This window comes from Equus asinus, chromosome 22 (genome assembly GCF_041296235.1).
Source record: "Equus asinus isolate D_3611 breed Donkey chromosome 22, EquAss-T2T_v2, whole genome shotgun sequence".
In the NCBI taxonomy this organism is placed as follows: domain Eukaryota; kingdom Metazoa; phylum Chordata; class Mammalia; order Perissodactyla; family Equidae; genus Equus; species Equus asinus.
The window spans coordinates 46,226,295-46,248,901 of NC_091811.1; the positions used below are offsets into that span (position 1 = coordinate 46,226,295).

The 22,607-nt window shown below is 36.9% G+C and overlaps 1 protein-coding gene across 1 annotated transcript in view; it reads right to left on the minus strand.

Moving 5' to 3' along the window:
• The window catches only part of ADAMTS20 (ADAM metallopeptidase with thrombospondin type 1 motif 20), a 163,145-nt gene that overhangs the window by 9,351 nt on the left and 131,187 nt on the right, over positions 1-22,607 (minus strand). The window contains exons 30-37 of the mRNA XM_044756219.2: positions 22,175-22,348; positions 21,925-22,095; positions 15,876-16,076; positions 15,039-15,168; positions 14,730-14,824; positions 14,548-14,642; positions 13,876-14,009; positions 8,921-9,012 (exon numbers count right to left, since the gene is read on the minus strand). Of these exons, the coding sequence (XP_044612154.2) occupies positions 8,921-9,012; positions 13,876-14,009; positions 14,548-14,642; positions 14,730-14,824; positions 15,039-15,168; positions 15,876-16,076; positions 21,925-22,095; positions 22,175-22,348 (1,092 nt within the window). The remainder of the gene's footprint in view (positions 1-8,920; positions 9,013-13,875; positions 14,010-14,547; positions 14,643-14,729; positions 14,825-15,038; positions 15,169-15,875; positions 16,077-21,924; positions 22,096-22,174; positions 22,349-22,607) is intronic.

Here is a 22,607-nt window from a genome sequence, read left to right on the forward strand (position 1 = left end):
TATAAAGTTGAGGAAGATGAGCACAGATGTTAGCTCAAGGCTGGTCTTCCTCAGCAAAAAGAGGAGGATTGACAGCAGATGTTAGCTCAGGGCTGCTCTTCCTCAAAAAAAAAAACAAAAAAAACTGTGTACCAAAAAAGGCAATTTTACTGCATTTATGTAAAAAAAAATTTAAATATGAATGAGTATAACATCTATTTAAAGAAAAAATTTTCCAATTGCCTTGCAAACAAAACTTACCTACAAGCTTTATGTAAGAGACATACTTAAAACAAAGTGATTCGAAAAGGCTAAAATTGAAATGATGGACAAAAAATATACCAGGCCAATGGACTTAAAAAGAGAGCAGGGGTAACAATTCTGATAGGGAGAGAGTAGAACTCAAGTTTCAAATCAGGAACACATGACAAAGAAGTGCTAAAAACCACAATCTACGACGAAGACATACCACATGAATATTACACATCAAATAACACGGCATCTTTCATAAAGCAAAAACTACAGGAGATGCAAGGAGACATACATAGAAACACCCTAATAATAGGAAATTTTAATATGCCACTTTTAGTAACAAGACAGACTAAGTGGGCAAAAATAAGGAGAGAGATGATCTAAAAGATATAATCAAAAGGGTAGATCTTACGGATATATATCAAACTCTACACCCTGATAATAAAGACTATATATTCAAAATATTTAACAACTGGTTCTAAATACTCAAAATGAATGTTGGCCTTGATCCACTGGCACTGGCTGAATGTGGTTATTTCTCTTGCTCTTATGTAATCTATATTAATTACAAAACAGCTAAAGAGATACACATTGGGTTTGTTTTTTTAAAAAATTTTTGTGGCTTTGTGAGAAGTACCAAACGTTTTACTTTACTTCACTTTTGAGATATATATATTCTAAAGTCACATCACACTCCTTAACTTCATCTTATATTGCAATGTGGCAAAGTTTATTTTCCCTAAAGAGTGCCATATGTGTCCATTCTCTTTTTAGCATTCATGTCCCAGGGTGCCCTGTCATATGCAAACACAGAGGATGTGGTTTTGATGAATCCCAAACAACAGAATAAGTTCTTTCTGTGACATCAAACATCTGGAGAGTATTCATGCAAATGTTGTGTAACTTAACACACAATCTGGTTTATATATTTGACAAAACATCTCCAAGAACACCAGGCAGTTCGTATTTTTGGTAACAGTACCCTCAGGCAATTGAATACAGACTGAATAAAGATGGGCATAGCTCCTTTTGACAGCATGCCCTATGCCCAATAGCATCTAATTTTGGAAATAGAGCTTTGCATTCCAGAAATGCTTAGAGAACTATGGGAGGGAGGCACCTCACCTTGATGGGCAGAAAGGAGTTTTTTATTACTGGTTCTGCCTCTGACTTTGTCAAGGATCTTGGACAGATTGTTAACGTGGAGTGTCTGTTTTTCCAACTGTAAACTGGAATTACCCAGTTTCTAACTACATAACTTTCTCAAGATATCATAGGGGAAAAAGTGGAGTTATATAGAAATTGGAGAAAAGAAGTTAGAAAGAAATGGAAATACCTCTCCTCATTTAAAAACCTGATTGAGCTAACATGTCTTATTCAGATTCCATACTCATCAAGAAATACTCTGTTTATAATAATTAGCTTTTTGTTAAGATATTTCCTATAAGGAAAGTTCACCAATGAGACAAAAGGAGTTTTGATTCCATTTGACAATCATGATTTACTTGTATGTCAGTCTCCTGTGAATTTTGTTCATATCTCATTGACCAGATCTTCCTAAATTCAACATTTAATGAAAAGAATCAGATTCCTAGAACTTGGTGACCTTTCCAAAGTAAAGGCATCTCTGAGAACTTGTATTAGCAGACTGTTCACATCTCTAGGTGGCATTTTCAATTTACTTCTCTCTAATCACATCAACTATATGACCAGAAAGCATAGATTAGAAGGAGGATGGGTTGTTGGACAAAGCTGACCAACCCCTTGACATGAGTTGGCCATTGGAGAATGAATAATCTCCACTTAAGAGGGTTAAAATGGAAGCATTATTAAAAAAAAAAATCCATAGGTGAGGGAAAAGATTGTTCAGATTGCTAGAAGCTTTAGATTACAGATCCTTGACTTTAGAGCAGGCATCCAAAGAGACACAGTGTAGGACACAAAGAGCAGGCATCCAAAGAGACACAGTGTAGGACTTCAGAAGGGGGGAATTCATTAGGGGAAGGTCAGTCCTGGGAAGGAACAGAAGAGAAGATGTAGGTCAGAGAGTCGCCATCTGGGACACAGATCAGTCATCTGGTAGATCAGTAAGAGTGAAGTAGGGAAAGACAAGAATGGATATGAATAAAGCTAATCAGCCTAGCAAAGACTGCATGAGAACATGGGATTCCTCTGCGAAGTCACCTACCTTTAAAAATATAGCCAAGAGGAGAAGCACTTCTGGAATGGCAACTTGAGGAGCCCTGTGGACTCTCTCTCCAGCAAAACAACCGTAACTGGTAAGAATTATAAAATACAACCACCATTTAAAGTCTCTCAAAATTGTCCTAAGATTATACAAAAAGTGGAGAAAGATTTATTCAAGAAAATCTATGAAATCTAGGTAAGAACAGTGAGTATCTGTGACATTTGAACCATGATCTGTCCTCTCCTCCCCTCTCCCACCCCCCCATCTCAGCCAGATGATAGTTCTACTCTTGATTGGTGCAGCTAAGAACACAGGACTCCATTTACCCCAGCTCCTTGTTAGGGCTAGGCTTTCTCCTTGGGAGGGCAAGCCACCAGCACTCCTCATCTCACCCAGCTCTGTGCTACAAAAGCTCTATTATAAGCAAGAGTAGCTGAGAGTCAAAAGCTCCCTTCTTCTATTCAGCCCCTACTCATAGAACAGATCTACACGAGGCATGGCACGCCAAGAACACAAGGCCCAAATCATCCCCACGAATCACTGATAAGGCAGAGTTTCCACGCTGAGAAGGGCAAGCCAAGGATACCTGGGCCTATTGCCATAACTCGGCATCCTGCTTATAGAGCAGGGTGTTACTCTGAGAAGTGGGCCTTACTCCTAGAGCCATAGAATTGGTGCAATGTGTCTTCCTAGGGGGAGAATCAAGATGTAAGAAGAGAATTTTTTCCCTAAGGAGACAGCTTATTTGAAACAGAACACAGGAAGTTCAAGCCTAAAGGTGCCATTGAAAACAAGTTTTTGGTGGTGTGCAGTTGAGAGGACGGTGGTGATAGCTTGGTGAGAGCAGCAAGCAAAATGGTAGGTAAAATTGAAGTTTAACAGAGAAAACCAGGGAAAGAGACAGCTAAGAAGGGCTCCTCTTGAAGTCTGACCTTACATCAAAGACTGACCTACAAGATTACTCTGGCCAAGGGGCTGGAATTTAATTGATTATATTGTGGAGTGATTTATGCCTCCAGGATGTTACTGAAAGAATAGAGCAACCATCTAGCAGTTAGTGGAGGCTAAGAGCTGAGTGTGAAATCAGTAGAGGTGGACCAGAAGAAACTTAATGGCGAGTCAGGGAAAGATACAATCAAAGAGATCCCAGCTAAAAAGACTGTCATTCCAGGAGGCTCAGGGTGACTGTATACACATCCAAGTCTGCATCCTCTGAAGAGCAACATCAAAGACTGCAGACTGCATAGATGTCACCAAAATAGTCCAGCCAAGGAGCTAAGCAAATAAAGAAGCAAGCAAATAACAACAAGTCCTGGAGGGGAGGGGAGACTTAGTATCCAGAGCTGCTAAAATACATTACCTAAAATATCCAGTTTTCAACAAAAAATTTTGAGACATACAAAGAAACTGGAAAGAATGACTCATATACAGGAGAAAAAAGGCAAGAGAAACTGCCTTTGAGAGGTTTCAGATGTCAGAATGAACAGATAAAGACTTCAAGCAGCTATTATAAATATGTTCAAAGAAGTAAAGAAAACCATGTTTATAAAAAGTAAAGGAAGGTATGATAATAATGTCTCATCAAATGGAGAAGATCAATAAAGAGACAGAAATTATATTTACAAGAAGAGCCAAAGGTCAATTCTGGAGTTGAAAAGTATGATAACCAAAATAAAAAATTTACTAGAGGGGCTCAAACAGTAGATTGGAGCTGGCAGAAGAAAAAACTAGCAAACTTGAAAAGATATCAATAGTGATGATACAATCTGAAGAAGAGAGAAAAAAAAGAATGAAGGAAAATGAACAGAGCCTCAGAGAAGCAAAAGGACACCATTAGGTGTGCCAACATAGCATAACAAGAGGACCAAAAGGAGAGAGGAGAGAGTACGGAGCAGAGAATATATTTGAAGAAACAATGCCTGAAAATTTTCCAAATTTGGTGAAATGCATTAACACATCCAAGAAGCTCAATAGACTACAAGTTGGGTAGACCCAAAGAGATACCCATCCAAATATGTCATGGTAAAGATGTCGAAAGTCAAAGACAAAGAGGCAATCTGAAAGCATCAGGAGAAAAATAACCACATACATGGAACCCCAGTAAGATAAATAGCTCACTTCTATTGTTTGTCTAGAAGCCATAGAAGAGTGGAATGACATATTTAAAGTGAAGACAAATAAAAACTGCAAATCAAGAATTTTACAAGCAAATCAATCATTCAAGAATGAAGAGAAAATAAAGACATTCCCATATAAACAAAATTGAGAGGATTTGTTACTAATAGACCCGTTGTACAAGACGTTCTAAAGGAAGTTCTTCAGGCTGAAGTCAAGAAAAACCAGACATGAATACAAATCAACACAAAACAACCAAAGAGTGCCAGTAAAGGTAATTAGAAAAGACACTATAATCACATGTTTCTTTTTCTTTCTCCTCTTAACTGATTTGAAAAGCAATTGTATAAACCAATATGTATATAATTATATTATTGAGCTATAATGTATAGAAATGTAATATATTTGATAATAATGGCACAAATAAGGCAGGTGGGAGCAAAGTTGTTTTGGAATAAAGAAATTACACCAGCTGGTAACTCACATCCACAGGAAGAAATCAAGAGAAAGAGAAATGCTAAATAAAGAGTTTCATATAAAAACTTTATGAACATATAATTTCTTTTCTTCTTTCATATTCTTTAAAAGACATAAAGTTATATAAAGTAATATTATTAAAATGTATTGTGGGTTTGTTATATATGTAGATGGTATATGTATAACAAATATAACACACAAAAATGGAAGAGGAAATAGAGCATTTAAAGGAGTAATGTTTCTGTATTTCACTGGAATTAGGTAGTATAAATCTGAAGCAGCCTCTGATGAGTTAAGATGCATTTTGTAAGCCCTAGATCAAACATTACGAAAGCAATTCAAAAAAAATGGTAAAAAAATTGTTAAGGAAATTAAGATATTACACTAGAAAACATTCACCGAACAAAAAACAAAGCAGTAAAGGAGGAACAGAGGAACAAAGACAACATAAGACACATAGAAAACAAAAAGCAAAATGGCGAATGGAAATCCAGACACATCAGTAACAACATTAAGCAATCCAATCAAAAGGCAGAGATCCAAAAAGCTGCTCTCTATAGGAGACACTCTCAAGAGCCAAAGATATAAATAGGTCAAAAGCCAATGGGATGAAAACACATACACCATTTTATAAGATGGCTGAGCAGCCATTCTATTATTAGATAAATTAGACTTTAACACACAAAAAAGTTAGTACAGATAAAAAGAAACATAAATCTTAATGCTAGAAGGGTCAGTATATCAGGAAAATATGACAGCCATAAATATATAATCAAATGATGTACAACAAAACCCCAGAGTAAGTGAATCAAATACAAAGTAAATGAAACAATATGATTGAAGTGAGAAATAAACAATTCAACAATAATTCTTGCAGGGTTTCAGTGGATAGAACTAGGCAGAAGATCGGTAAGGAAATGGAAGAGTTGAACAGCACTATAAACCAACTAGGCCTGACAGACATCTATAGAACACTTAGCCCAATAACTACAGAATGTACATTCTTTCCAAGCACATATTGAACATTTTCCAAGATAGCCATATGCTACACCATAAAACAAGCCTCAATAGATTTAAAAGGATTGAAATAAAACAAAGTGTGCTTTCCAACCACAATGGAATGAAAGTAGAAATCAATAACAGAAGGAAATTTGGGAAACTCACAAATAAATGGGAATTAAACACTATGCCTTTAAATAACCAATGGGTCAAAGAAGACATCATAAGTGATAATAGAAAATACTTTAAGGTGAATGAAAATGACTGCACAACATACCAAGACTTTGGAGATGCAATGAAAGAAGTGCTTAAAGGGAAATTGATAGTTATAAATGCTTACCTTAAAAGAGAAAAAAGATTTCATATCAATAACCTAAACTTCCACCTGAAGATACTACAAAAAGAAGAGCAAATTAAATCTAAAGCAAGCAGAGGAAAGAAACAATATAGAATAGAGTGGAAATTGATAAAATCAAGAATAAAAAAATAATAGGGAAAATTAATAAAACCAAAGTTAGTTTTTCTGAAAAGAAGAAAAAAATTGACAAACCAACCAAGAAAACAGGGAGGAGACTCAAATGACTAAAATCAGGAATGAAAGAGAGGACAAGACTGTGAATCTTACAGAAATGCGAAGAATTATAAGAGAATACTATGAACAATTGTATGCCAACCAACTAGATTACTCTGATGAAATGGACAAATTACTAAAAAGACATAAACTACTAAAACTGAATCAAAAACTAAAAAATCTAAATAGATCTATAATGAATAAAGAGATTGAATTAGTAACTAAAACAACTTTCACAAAGAGAAGCCCAGGCTTAGACGGCTTTGCTGGTGAATTCTACCAAATATTTAAAGAATTAATTCTTCACAAACTCTTCCAAAAAAATAGAAGAGGAGGGAATACTTCTCAACTTACTCTATGAGGCCACTATTTCCCTGATGCAAAACCAGAGAAGGACATCACACATACACAAAATGATAGACCAACGTCTCTTACGAACATAGATGAAAATTCTCAACAAAGCGAAAAATCTAGCAACATATAACGAGGATTATACACCACGACCAGGTGGGATTCATCCCAGGAATGCAAGGTTGTTTCTACATACAAAAATCAATCGGTCACGGACAAGAACCACAGGATAATCTCAACAGAAGCAGGAGAAGCATTTGACAAAATGCAACACTCTTTCACGAGAAAAACCACTTAAATGAGAAATAGAAGGGCACTTCCTCCATCTGATCAGAGGCATTTACAAAACATAGCTGACACACTCGATGACGAAAGACTGAATGCTTTTCCCCTAAAATCAGGAACAAGACAAGGATATCCACTCTTGTCACTTCTGTTCAACACCATATTGGAAATTTTAGCCAGGGCAAAGAGACAAAATAAAAAAATACAAGGCATCCAAATTGCACAGAAGAAGTAAAATGATCTTTATTTGCAGATAACATCATTGTGTATATAGAAAATCCTAAGGAATCCGCTAAAAAACTATTACAGCTAATAAATGAGCTCAGTAAGGTTGCAGGATAAAAGATCTATTTATAAGAATATAAGCAAAAAGTGGTGATTTATTTGGCCCCAGATTTGCTGATCTCTTTACTGGACAATTCTCCTTGTCAAAAGCCTTCTTGATCTTGATCTGGAATCTGCTGTCCTACGAATGCCCCTGGAGGAACACCCACCGACCTCACCCCTCTTTTGTGGAGCTCTTGACATATTTAAAGAGAGTTCACATAACCTCCCGCTCTTTTCCTTGGCTACCTTCTTTGTTTTCTTTATGTGACGTGATTTAAACCCTCCTTTTTCCCCTGGTTGTTTCCTCCTATTCCAGATAGATTAAAAATTTAATTTAAAATTTAAAAGTAAATTTATATATAAATTCCCTTGTCAAGCACAAATAAATCTTTTGGTCTCAATATAGTGCTTTGGTACCTTACGATTATATTCGGTTGTTTAGAAATCACTCCATACTCTACATGAATCATAATGAACTCATGGTTGTTGAATAAAACACCTAGGTCTTTTTCATATGACGTTACCAGGTTCTATTTGTGTTTCTGGACCTAAGACTTATATATTTATTCCAATTAATTTTTTCTTATTCATTCCAGCCCTAGTTCTAGTGTCTTTTCATCTCCTTGAAGTCTCCTTCTCTAATATAGAAAATGCCCTCTCTTTCTGACATAAGCCTACCTTCTATGTCATATGATGAAAACTGTGAATGGGAAATATTGAGACTATTTCTCTCCAAAATTATATCGATATTATAATTACTATCTCTTGTGTGATTACTCAGTTAGCTGTGAATCTACCTAACAATGCTATATTCATCAGTTTACATCTATCTTATAAAAAATGTCATTCATACAGACTTTATAAAGTCTCTTGTTAAAAATGAGATGGTAAAAGGATGTGCAAAGAGAACTCTGGAAAAAAAGGATAAAAACAAGAATAAAGACATGGGAATGTACTATTTCACAGATAATGGAAAGTTATTCTGGGAATGTGACAGACCCAGACAGCTAATATAACTGATGTTAGCAGCAGTGTATGGAAGTCTCACGCTTGTGATCCATTCCTTTACCTTGTAATGTATGTCCATTCATTTCCATGGACTGAGTGGAAAGATTAAAAATGACAAAGCATCACGGAAGGAGAAATGGGATCTGAACAACTTTAAATTCTTGGTATTACACCTTTCAAACAAACCAAAAATTAGCAAAGATGCTTTTCCTCCAAAGTTTATCTATAAACTTTGAAATAAAGTTCATATAAGAAGTTGTATTTTCTATGACTTACAATTCCTGCAATATTCTGGCCAAGACAATGAATGAAGAGAAACAGCATCAATTTTTTTTCATAGTGAAGAAAAATAAACAAATATGAAATACCTGCGGGCATCTGGCAGCACTGTAGCAATCTCCAGCTGTGGCAAATGGAACTGCTTTGCCAAATATTGTCTGTGCAAAAAGAAGGTCTGTAGCTAGAAAATAATAAATAAAACTCTTTAGCATTGAGACATTGTATATTTTTCAATCTTTATTGCAAAACATACAGTCTTCATATTACATTCTTAAATATGTTTGTATAACTCATTCAAAACTTTATGCAAAAATGCTGCACAAATATAGTATATAACATAGATCAGTCTTTCAATAAATAATTTTTAATATAAAAGTCCTCATCTCAAAAATTACCCTCAAAATGACAGGTATATCATAACCAATCCAAAAGTTTTAAAAACTAAATAAATGCTTTATTATATTTTATATCATATTGATACCTAAAACAGATAAAGTTTCAGGAGCAAAATTATAGAAGAAAAACTATTATTTAAAGGAAATAAATTATGACAAAGCAACACACAAGTGCTTATAGATGGTATATTTATACCAATTCATTTAGGTGATTCAGAAACACTCAACTAAAAAGTGTGCTATTTCCTTTGATTCCTTGTATTATTGCATTACATTATTATTTTATTCTTTTCAGTCTTAGCTTTTGCCAATGTTGTTAGCAAAATTTCCTGATTGGCAATAATGCTAAGGAGTCTATAGAAGATATCAAAAATGGAGTCACTGGATCAAAAACATGTTGGAAGGAACTCTAAAAGTCAGCTGGTCCAATCGCTTATTCATGCTTGAATCACTTAAATACTATCCCAACCTGTGGTCACCCAGCTAATGGCTCTCACCTCCACTAATGTTGTTTCAAATCACTTCACTTTGCAAGAGGACTGCCAGATCACTGCATGTCCCCATGATGACGCCAGTCCCCTAGAGGCTATCCCCAAAGGTAGCATTGCTGGAAATATCATTATCTCCAAGGGTAGTTTCCAAAACTAGGAGGCCTTCAGTGGTGTGCTAGAGTCAGCTTATACCAAATCATGAGACCCAATTGTGTGTGTCTCTTCCCAACTCCACGTACAGTGAGGTCACATTGGTAGCTTAAAATTGGCCATGGTAGGAATATATACACCATGGAAAGTGGCAAATACTGGCAAATCAGAGTTTTTTCCCTTGGAGAGTTAGTTGTTAAACATTTACCTGACACCACTGCTTAGGCATGGTACTTATGGGTTAGGCTGGGGCAGAGCAGTCACAACTTTCAATTCACTCTTTGCTACTATCTCCTCCATTGTTACCTGGATGACCCACAGGTAGCTCTAACTTAACATGTCCAAAGTTAAAGGCATTACCTTTTTCTCCAAACTTCTTTGCCGCTATATTTCTCATCTCACTGCTATATCACCATCCACCTAGTCATTTTGGAAATCTTTCTAAATATTCCATGTCACTAATCTCCATATTCTTTCTGTCTGAAAGTCTCATAGAATCTACTTCTAATATTTCTCACATGGCTCTCCATTCGGAACCATGTCCTTAATTTAGGCCCTCATCACTTTTATCCGAATTATTACATCGGCTTCCTAATTATCTTCATGGCTACAATCTGTTCTCCCACCAACCAAGCCTGTTCCATCCCCTGCTTATAATTTTACTCCAGAGGTTCCCATAAGTTACAAGGTAGAATTCCATTGTGTAGTTTAGTGTACGTTGTTCTTCATGATCTGCTTCCTGGGAACTTCTCCAACAAGTTACCCTCCCTCACCCTTCATTCAATTTATGCTTAAACATAACTGGACTAGCTTTCATTCTCTGATCGAACCAAGACTCTTCTTGAAACTACTTTTCCCCACTTGGGTTAATTCAAATTTTTTTTCAAGATAGCTTCTTGAGGAAAGTCAAAGACATTTTTTTCAGTAGATATTTATTTAGAACCTATGATGTATTACACATTAATATAAGTACTATAAGAACATAACTGGATGAAACAAAAGCTGAAGGAACCTAAATACTATCAGAGAGAGAAAAATAATAAAGTAAATTTTATTATCATATGTTAGGAGTGATAATTGCTATAGAAAAAAAACAAACTAGAAAAAGGATGGGGAGAAAGGGAGTTTTGGAGTGGAGAGTGGTCCACAACGGACTGACTGAGAAGGTAAATTTAATCAGAGATCCAAAAAGACATGAAGGGATAAACCCTACAGACAACTGTGGGACAACTGTTCCAGGCAGACACAACAGAAAATGCAAAGGCCTCAAGGCGGGGACATGCTTGATGTGTTCACGAAACAGCAAAGAGGCAAGTGTGTCTGATGCAGAGTGTGCAAGGGGGGAGTGCAGAGGGAGGCGGCAGAGAGCTAATGGAGGAGGGGAGGTCATGATGAGTTTTGTTGACCAGTGAAAGGATTCTCCATGTTCCTCTGAGTCAGATGGGACACGTTTGCAGAGTTTTGAGCAGAGTTCTGAGCAGAGTTTACGGTTGCTAAAAAGATGAAAGGAGATAATGTATTAGACACAACATGGCTTATCTTTTATGGGGTGCCTCTGGCTTCTCTGCTGAGAAGAGAATCTAGGTCAGAAAGGGGAGAATGGTGCTGTACTGAAACAGGACTACCAGTCAGTGGGCATAATAATCCCGGTGCAAAAATGGTTTGGATTTAGAGCAAAGTGGTAGTAAATGAAGGAGTGAGAAAACGAGGCGTGGTATGTGTCTTAGCTCCAGTGGCCGTAACAAACTATCACAGACTGGGTGGCTTAAGCAATAGAAATTTATTTCTCATAGTTCTGGAGGCTGGAAGTCTGACATCACGGTGCCAGTACGGTTGGGTTCTGGCGAGGACGCTCTTCCTGGCTTGCAGATGGTTTGTCTTCTTGCTGTGTCCTCACATGGCAGAGAAAGAGCTGTGGTGTCTTTTCCTGTTTTTATAATGGCACCAAATCCCACCACGAGGGACCCACCCTCGCGACCTCCTCCAAACCTCGCTATCTCCCCAAGAACAATTACCATCTCATGGGGCATTAGGGCTTCATCATAGGAATTGGGGGGACACAGTTCAGTAGATAGCGGTGTCACTGGTTTTAGAGAAATGGAGGAAGAATGAGTGACGTAAGAGAGAAAGGAAAACTTGCTGAAATAATCTTGAGTAGCTACAAAGCGATGAGCCTAGAGCACAAATTAGAAAGGTTTGCCTCAGAGAGGGGCGGGACTAGTTCATCCACAGGAAAGAGGAGAGAAGGCAAAGCACAGAGGAAAAGATTTAGGTGGGTTCCTGGATGTGTTCGTGGTCTTTTGGGGGAATTCCCTTCTGCTTGTCTGTATTTTCTCAGTGAAATAGGAAGATCGTCAGCAATGAGTGAATAGAGTGCGGGTTTAGAAATCTGAAGCTAAAGGAGCTGTGAGACATTTAGGGGAGGGGGCAGGAATGGACTAGGGCAGTGCGGTTGGATTGTTCCGCAGCACGAAGGGTCCAGCGTGTGTAAACTCAGGAGTCACGCATGTAAAGTGAACATAGTCAGAAGGGCCGTGTTCTTTGCTGTGCTCCGTTCCGTGGTGCAAGCGCAGAGCAGGAGAAAGGTTTAATTTATCAAGACTGGGGTTTTTTCACCACACAAGTTTGAGGAAAGAAAAGAGAGACCAGGAAGCTGAAAATGTGTACATTTCACCTTGCCCTCAGGGCCCAGCCCAATGCCTGGCCAAATGGCAGGTTTGTTTGATAAATTAATGAAAAATAACAGCTTAATAAACAGCAAATGTTACCCAGTATTCATATGTACTTAGCAATGCTAATTACCTGACATAACATACATTATTATTGAATAATAACAGTAGTTATAGAGCATTTACTATATGCAAGGCATTTACTACATATGTTACAAGTATTATCTCTTAACCTTCATCAAAAAAAAAAAAAGAAAGAAAAAGGGGTTTTTGAAGGAAAAAAAGAAAAGAGAAAAGAAAAAACCCGAGAGGCAGTTTCTCATTTTACAGATGAGAGAATTTAGGCTTAAAGAGATAATGCCCAAGGTTATATAATTGGGAAATGGAGACAAAGAAATTACACCCAGACAGCCCAACTCCAGAGTTTATGATAGTAATGTACGTTTCTCACTGCAGTAGTGGTGGGTGTTCAGTAAACGGGAGCCATTATTACTAACAATATAGTTCATCATCACGTGACTGTGATTCGGAGATTACATATTCATGCATTCACTGTCTCAATAAACATTTTTTAATTTCTTTTTATGGTTTCTGCACTGTGCTAGGCACTCGTGATTCAATTGCAATGTAGAGTTTTTGCTTCTGAAATGAATTTCTTTGCCTTTTCGTGTAGATGTGTAACTTCCAAGATGGCAGGCAGCATTATGCTCATATTAGGGTCCATAAATATGTTTTGACTTGACTGTACTATTAATTATTTCCTAGAAAGGCAGCAGGTCCATAATCTGGGGTCTGTGGGTGGGATTTCATCTTCCTACAAGGCCGGTCATTAACTGTGTGAATTGGGACAAGTCACCTAACCTCTGTAAGTGCATCTTAATTTCATCCCTTGCAACAATATGGTGCAATTCTGCCTTAACTAGTATAGAGTTGTTATAAAGATCAAATGAGACAATTTATGAGGAAATCACTTGACAAATTGGAATCTGAAACTAATGTTAATTATTACTTTAAGCCCTACAAAAAGCTTATACAACTACGTGGAAGATGCTACCTTCCTTATCTTTAATGTAGTTGGGCATTTTAAGGTAGAGGGTTATATATTGGAAAGGCAGTATCTTATCACTGTCATTATACTACATTTTTATTAAGGGTCCCCGTGGTCCATGTCGTTGCAGAGGAAGGATGTAGCTAATAACTTAAAAAAAAAAATTTAAGTAATCATTGCCCAATGCTAGGCCCTTCTCTACACCCCGGCCATCACATATACCAGCATATTGTTAGACTTTCACTGGCAAACAGAGACTTTTCATTTTACAAACAGAGATTCAGCACTTACTTTTAATTTGCATGGAAGTGAGATCAATTCTTATTTTGCTGAAAACGGTGTGTCCAGCAGCCAGGTAGTCGTTTTTACACTGACAGTCTTGCCTCCTACTTCCATTAAAAGGACATTCATATGGATTTTGTAGTCTGTAACAACATTAGAATATATTTAGTATTAAATACAGTTGTTAGCTCATAATGTAGATAAATGGAAAACTTTGGAAGTGGGAAGATAAAATACACACTGTTCAATATTACAGTGTCAACAAGTTAAATGAGAAAGAAGTAAAAATCATTCAAGGTTAACCTACAAAATTCTCACTGGGAAATTCAAGACTAGTTTGTGGAAATATAATTCAGCTCTACTTCTCCTAGCTTTTGTTACTGGAATTAGTTTGACTTATATGGAAATACACACAGGTCTTACATTCTCCCCTTCTCTGTTGTCCCACTGCTCACCCACAGTATCCCTCTTAGTCAGTCTCTCTGTGAGCACATGTTAATACTCAAGTCTTTATTACTGAACAAGCATGGACAACATCTGGCTTAGGTCCTAATGTGTCTGCCTGCTCCTAGATTACTTGTCCCACTTGCGAGCTATTCAAGTATCCCTCTGAACGTTGGAACTTCTAAGTCTCTTGTAGGACCATAAAAATGCACAGATAAGCCAAAACGCAGCTCGTACCTAAAACCATACACTTCAGAAAAGTTGTCTTCTTCACCTTTGACCAGTGATATATATTCCTTGGGGTTCTCCAAGTACATGCCTGCACAATAGATCTAAAGGGAAAATGCAGACATCTAGAAAAGCTTTTTCCAAAGTCAACAGTCAATGTTAAAATCAAATAGGAACTGTTCTCATCATACCTTGATTACTCTTCCCTTAATGTTAAGGTAATAGTCACCATCCCTGGTAATGTTGTTTTTCACTTGGATTTCTTTGCAGCTGGTAAATGTTTTACCTTCAAGGACAAGTGAATACAACTTATCAGCAAAGAACAAATTACAAACACAGCACGAATTTAACCCAATCATACAAATATTATTATACTCTGAACAAGTAAATGCTTCATTCTGTGGAGCGTACAGCTACTACAAATATTTATTTTCACATTTTAATTAAAACCTCTTAGGAACACTTAGGTCCCAGGCAGATTTTTGAAGTCTGTTACTTACAGTCCTGAACATAACATTTCCTCTGAGCATCTGGCTTTAAGTGCTTTAAACATAGGTCACTGGACCAACCATTTTCCGTCATACATTCCACTCTTCTCTTCGTTATCCCAGCTCCACAAGTCACTGAGCACTGTGAACACAGTCAAATTTGAAGGCAAAGTATATAATGGATAACAAAACCAGTGAACCCATATCTCCTCCTCTCAGACTAGGTCCTTTAGGGACAAACTGATGATCAATAGTGGCTAGAACTACTGCAGATGCAAAAATATCCTGGAGGCTGCACAGTCACAGGTGCAAGTAATCCTTACGCATGAGCCTGAATCTATTATTTCTCAGTTACCGGCTTCTTTTCATTCATTTTGTATAGTTATATCAACAGAAAATTGTAAATACTTGATAAATATTAATTAATGATAGTTATTAAGACTACTGAGTTTTTTCTCATTGTTGTATGATACGTTTGCAAAGCAATATGGCTTGCTTTCTATCGATTAAATTGGAAATGGGATACAGAAATTTTATTACTCATATATTAGATTTACTTACTTTTTCACTGAACCAATAAATATTTCGTAAGCATCTACTCAAAATGCAAACCACTGTGCAAGGCTCTCTGAGGAATAGAAGTTAGTATTAATTATGGTCCCTGGTTACAAGCAGGTTATAGCAAGCATAGAAAAAGAGATAAGATATTTACACAAATAATTGATGAAGTGGTTTTTTGATAATAGGGGTATGAGACAACTCTGAAATCTGGTTAGACATGCAGATTACCAGGCATCCCACCTAGAAAGCCTCGTTCAGAAAGTTTCAAATTCATAATTATGTACAGACCTTGCTCCATTTTCCAACTTTCCAAGTGGCTGTATGCAAACAGCTCCTAAAATTGCATCTGTAAACCTGAGGGGAAGGCAGCACAGGGCATTCTCGATAGTCCATAGGCCAAAGCTGATGGAGTTTATATTTCTCAGTAGACTGGATTCCCACGCAATATGTAATCCTTTGTCGGTAACTAAATCCACAGTTATCTGCACACTGAAAAATACACGGGTACAAGGGGAGAAGAAGATCCCCTTAAACTTAACCAGGGCCTGCTATTTGTCAGATGCTTACTATAAACTATGCTATATCATCCCCATAACAGTCATATTTATTTGCCTTATTTACAGATGAGTAAACAAAGGTTCAGAGACATTAGGCAACTTTCCCAGAGTTTTAACAGTAAATAGAAAGAATCCAGATTCAGTTAGATTGTCTATTTTTAGTGCCTAGGCTCTTTTTTTTTTATTACATTACTTAGAATAGCTTAATTGGATGAAACTTTATCTCCCCATAGGCACGGCTTTGGAGAAATAGAACATATTAGGTGTTCTTACCTGAAATAAAGGACATTTATTAGCCTAAGCTTATTAGTAACTATATATATAAGTTAGTACACATTTATCTTAATACATACAATGTAATTTGAATAGAATAGGTAAGTGATTTAATATAAATTAAAGGTCAAGGCCAAAAATGGGCAAATAGACTTCTGCTTCTGTCAAAAGAAATAGAATTCCCTTATAACCTGAAACAACAAAAACACCTGGACAAAATATATAAAACAATGTCTTTTAAGACACTAGACGTTAGGCAATAAAAGATAGTGATCCTGGGAGATGGAAAAAAACAAAGTGACCCCATAACTGCCCCGGGCCACTGCCTTGAGGAAGTTTCCATGTCTTGGAACAAGGAAAGGGTGGAGCCCAAGGGAACAGCTGAGTTCTGACCAGTGCATACGTACATGTGAGGACACCAATGAGGCCAAGGAATGAACCAATCAAGACTTAGCAATCACTGTATCTGGCACTCACATGGGACCAAATATAGTGTCTGTTCCCTCCAGCCAGACTGAAAACCCCTATATACATGGGGAAATAGGTAGAGTGCTCAAAAAGGTCTTGCTCAGAAGAGGGGAATAGCTAACCCTAGACTAAATGATGCACTGGCCTCACATAACACATTTTAAGAGCAAGACAAGAAAGGATTCAACTGCTTCCAGACAAAATAACTGCATCCCCAAACAAAGCTCAAAATATATGTGTAGGAATAAAATCTACCCACTAGCCAAAAAGTAAAATTCATAATGTCTGACATGCAATTAAAAAATTAACTGGCATGCAAAAAAGCAGCAAAATATAACCTATGATGAGGAGAAAAATCCATCTATTAGAACAGACCCAGAGGGGTGCGTGACATCGGTGAAAATAGCAGAGGAAAGACTTCTGAAAATTCTCTCTTCCATAAAGGCAGTGAGAAAACTGGCAAAGCTTGTCTGAATCAACTTTTTCATAACTCTGGAAATAACCAAAGGCTTGCAGCAATCCAGGAAGCATTTATTCAAGAAACAAGGCTAAATCTTGGTAAGAAGAGAAAGGTTTGTGGTGGTCTAATTTGCCCTATTCTCATTCCCCCTCTCCAGTTTCATGGCAGCCTGGAAAATCAATAGTCCTTCCTACGTGGTGAAAACCAGCAGCCTGGCAGCCACTGGCACAAAACAGGGTGGGATACCCTTCTAAGCCTCATTTCCAGGAAACTATCATTATTTGAAGTGTTTGGTAGTTTTATGGAAGACCCCACTTGCAAATCTGTCTTTATTTGACTTGACTTGGACTTTTCCCAGGGCTGAAAGACTTTTCTCCAGGGGTATTTGTTGAACACAATTAAAGGCCATTGTTTAACTTTGCAGCTTCCAGAGGAGGTGGATAACAGTGGGCAAACAACAGGTTAGCCAAAAAAGCTTAAAAGGAAAAGCTGGGAAATGAGATGTCCACAGGGACTTTGAAAGTTCCAGTAGATTCATAGGTATCCAGAAGGTCATGGGCATGCTCAGGCTTATGCACACCTCCAGAGCTGTGTGTCTGCTTAGGAAGTACCTAAGAATCATCTACACTCTTACCTCTGGCTGATGTCAAGGTTCTGCACAAGCAGGACGTTAAGGTTAAGAAAAGCTGTCAACTCCCTGGCTGTGTGTTAAAGGTGCCCACAAGAGCACAAAGAGCCCCTTGGCAAAGACAGGAGATTATTGGTTCCAAGTATCTCAGGAAATCACTATCCAACCATTAGGCTCACAACTAAACTAATCAAGCGGAGACTTCAGTCAGCACATGTGACAAAGAACACAGACTTTACAGCTAGTTCAGAAATGTCACTAAGCAAACAAATAATAACAACGAACAGTGGCAACAACAAACCCCGGGGAGGAGGGGGAATCTGAGTAGACTTAAAACAAGTGGAGAGACCAAATTAATAATCAAAAACTTTCACACAAAGAAAAAGCCAGGACCAGAGCCTCCACTGGCGAATTCCACCAAATGTTTAAATAATTAACACCAACCCCTCCAAAATTCTTCCAGAAGACAGAAGAAAAAGGAACACTTCCTAATTCATCTTATGAGACCAATATTTCCCTCATACAAAAATCAGGCAAAGACGTGACAAGAAAAGAAAACTACAGACCAATATCTCATAAATGTAGAGGCAAAAATTCTCAACAAAACACTAGGAAAACAATTCCAGAAGCACATAAAAAGGATTATACCCTATCACCAAGTGTGATTTATCCCAGGAATGTGAGATTGTTTCAACATAGGAAAATCTATCAATGGAATACATCCTACTAATGGAATCATAGACAAAAATCACATGAGCAGCTCAATAGATGCAGAAAAAGCATTTAATAAAACCCAACACATTTTCATGATATAAACACTAAGCAAACTAGGAATCGAAGAGTACTGATAAAGGAAATCTACTAAAAATCCATAGCTAACATATTTAATTGTGAAAACTGAAAGCTTTCCTCTAAAAAGCAGGAAGAATTCCAGGATGTCTATTTTCATCAGTTCTGTTCAACGTTGTTCTGGAGGTTCTAGCCAAGGAAATTAGGCAAGAAACAGAAATAAAGGGCATCCAGATTTAATGGAAATAAAAGTATCTCTATGTGCAAGTGATATACTTCCGCACATAAAAAACCCAAAGTAACCCAACGAGAAAAGAATTAGATTCAATAAATGTGTTCAACATACAAAATTCAGTTCTATTTCTATACAGGAGCAATGGACAATCAGAAAATAAAACTACGAGTACAATTCCATTTATGGAAGCATAAAAAATTAATAAAATACTTAGGAATAAATTTAACCAAAGAAATGCAAGATTCGTACACTGAAAACTATAAAACATCCTTGAAAGAAATTAATAAGACCTAAATAAATGTAAAGACATCTCATGTTCATGGATTGGAAAATTTATTATTAAGATGGCAATATCCTCAAATTGATCAAATTCAGTGTAATCTCTAACAAAATCCTAGCTGACCTTTACACAGACTATGACAAGTTGATCCTAAGATTCATATAAAAATGTAAGGAAGACAGAATAGACAAATAATCTTGAAAAGGAAGAGCAAAGTTGGTTCCTGCACACTTCCTGATTTCAAAACTTACTATAAATCTACCGTAACCAAGACTATGTGGTATTGACATGAGGATAGACACATAGACCAGGAAACAGAATCGGGAGTTCAGAAATAACACTTCAATAATAGATAATTTAATGACAAAAGAATAGTCTTTTTCACAAATTGTGCTGGGGCAACTAGATAGCCACATGCAAAAGGATTAAGTTGGACCCCACCTCACATCACATCAAGGACCTAAAGGTAAGAGCTAAAATTTAAAAATTCTTAGAATAAAATATAGATGTAAATTTCTGTGACCTTGGGTAGGCAATAGTTTCTTAGATATGATATTAAAGTACAAATAGGCCCCCCAAACAGGTAAATTTTACTTCATCAAAACTAAAAACATTTGTGTATCAAAAGACTCTATCAAGAAACTGAAAAGGCAAACCACAGAATGAGAGAAAATATTTAAAAATCATACAACTGATAAAAGTTGGAATCCTGAATCTATAAAGAACTTTACAACTCAACAATAAGAAGACAAATCACCTAATAAAAAAATGAGCTAAGGATTTGAATAGACATTTCCCCAAAGAAGATATACAAATAGCCAAAAAGCTCATAAAAAGATGCTCAACATTATTAGTCATTAGAGAAATGCAATTCAAACACACAATGAGATACCACTCATACTCATTAGGATGGATATATTCAAAATGATAGACTGTGACAAGTATTGATGAGGATAAGGAGAGATTGGAATCCTCATACATTGGTGGTAGAAATAAAAAAAATGATGCAGTAACTGGAAAACAGTCTGGAATTTCCTCAAAAATTCACCATAGAGTTATCATAATACTTAGCAATTCTACTCCTAGGTATACACCCAAGAGAATTGAAAATTATGTCCACACAAAATCTTGTACACAAATGTTCTTAGCAGTATTATTCACGATAGTCAAAAAGTGAATCAACCCAAATGGCCATCAACTGATGAATGAATAAGGAAAATGTAGTAGTATATCCCTACAGTGAAATATTATTCATCCATAGAAAGGAATGAAGTACTTGCATATGCTACAAAATGAATGAACCTCAAAAATATCATGCAAAGTGAAAGAAGCCAGACCACAACAGACCACAGATTCCGTTTATATGAAATGTCCAGAACAGGCAAATCCACAGAGGCAGAAAATATATTAGTGGTTGTCCAGGGTTAGGGGGAAGGAGGGAATGAAGAGTGAGTACTAGAGTGTACAGAGTTTCTTTTGGAGTGATAAAATGTTCTAGAATTAGATCATGGTGATGGTTGCACAAACTTGTTAATACACTAAAATTCCCTAAATTGTAAACATACACATACATAGATGTTAGAATTAGGAGAGAAGGACATTAAAAAATTATTAATAATTGTAATATGTTCAAAAAGTTAGAGACATGGAAGATATGAAAAAGCTGAAATCAAACTTCTGAGGATGAAGAGTATACTGTCTGAGATAAAAAATAGACTGGATCAATGGCAGATCAGACATCACAGAAGAAAAGATTAGTGGCCTTAAAAATATCCATATAGTGAAATAGTATTCAATAATAAAGAGGAATAAACTATTGATACATTCTACAACCTGACTGAATCTCAACAAATTTATGCTACAGAAAGAAAATAGTGCATACTGCATGATTTCATTTATATGAAACTCTAGAAAACACAAATTAATATAGTGACAGACCACTAATAGTAAAAAGCAGGGGGCTGGGCCCCTTGGCCAAGTGGTTAAGTTCAGTGCATTCCATTTTGGTAGCCTGGGTTCGGTTCCTGGGCATGGAGCTATACCACTCCTTTGTGGCTATGCTGTGGTGACGACTCACATACAAAATACAGGAAGATTGGCACAGATGTTAGCTCAGGGCAAATCTTCCTTAGCAAAAAACAAAACAAACAAAAAACCAGATTGAGTTGCCTGTGGGGTGGAGGAGGGAGAGATGGAAGGAATTGTAAAGAGGCACAAGGAGACTTTTGGAGGTTACTGACATGCTCTCTCTTTTGAAAATGGTAATGATTTTATGGGTATCTACATACATCAAAACTTCTCAAGCTGTACACTTGAAATATATGCAGTTTATTATTTGTCAGTTATATCTTAAAGCTGTTTTTGAAAAGCAGGCAACTATGCAGGGCCAGATTGCCAGATTGTTCCTAGTAGTTGGTTTCACAGTCGGCACCAACTGATGCTTCAGAACTGCCCAAGAGTTTAACAGAGGTGTCACTATTGCTCTATCTGCACCATCCAACTGTCAGTCATTTTAATCCTTAGATTGGCATGCATACCGTTATCTGCCCCCATATTCAAATTCAGATCTAGTTTCAACTGGGTCACATTTTAGACTCAGTCATTTTTTCCAGGAGCAAAACTTCTCAACTCCCTTTCTCTGCCTTACCTGTGATGAGTCTCCTGTTACCACAATATATTTGCAGGGAGGGTTCCTGCACTTTTTGATGGAGGGAGGTCTGGTTGAAGGATCACAAAAACTTTCGTTCACTTGAATGTTTTGGGCATCAACGCACTTCACTTGCCGATGTGTCTCTTTTTTCTTACATGATGTTGAACACTAGAAATGCAATGATGAAACGATCAACACATTGTTTTATTGAAGAATTGTCTTTGAAAGTTTGCTTGTCAGTACTCACATCCAGCCACTCTCCTGCCACCCACTGGTACTGTACGCAGTCCTGACGCCAACATTGCCTCTGAAAATAAGGCCGGGTGGACCCATCACACTTTTCTTCAGCCACCCGACCAACGCCTCTCAGTCTGCAGTACACATCCCTTTGCTGCACTCCAGAGCCACAGGTCACAGAGCACTACAAAGAAGCCCAAATGATTGAACAATTAACTACCAAATATCAAATTACGTAAAAATACTAAATAGAGCCATGACTTATTTTCTTATTTCTTTTAAACATAAGCTGATACTACATCATGCATCAGATAGAAAATACACGTAATAAGTATTTTTAACATTGTCTGGTCTGGAGCATCTACACAAATATTCACATAGATTTTCTTTATTTTGCAATACTCATTCAAGCCTCACAGAGACTGTGGCAAGCTAATCATATT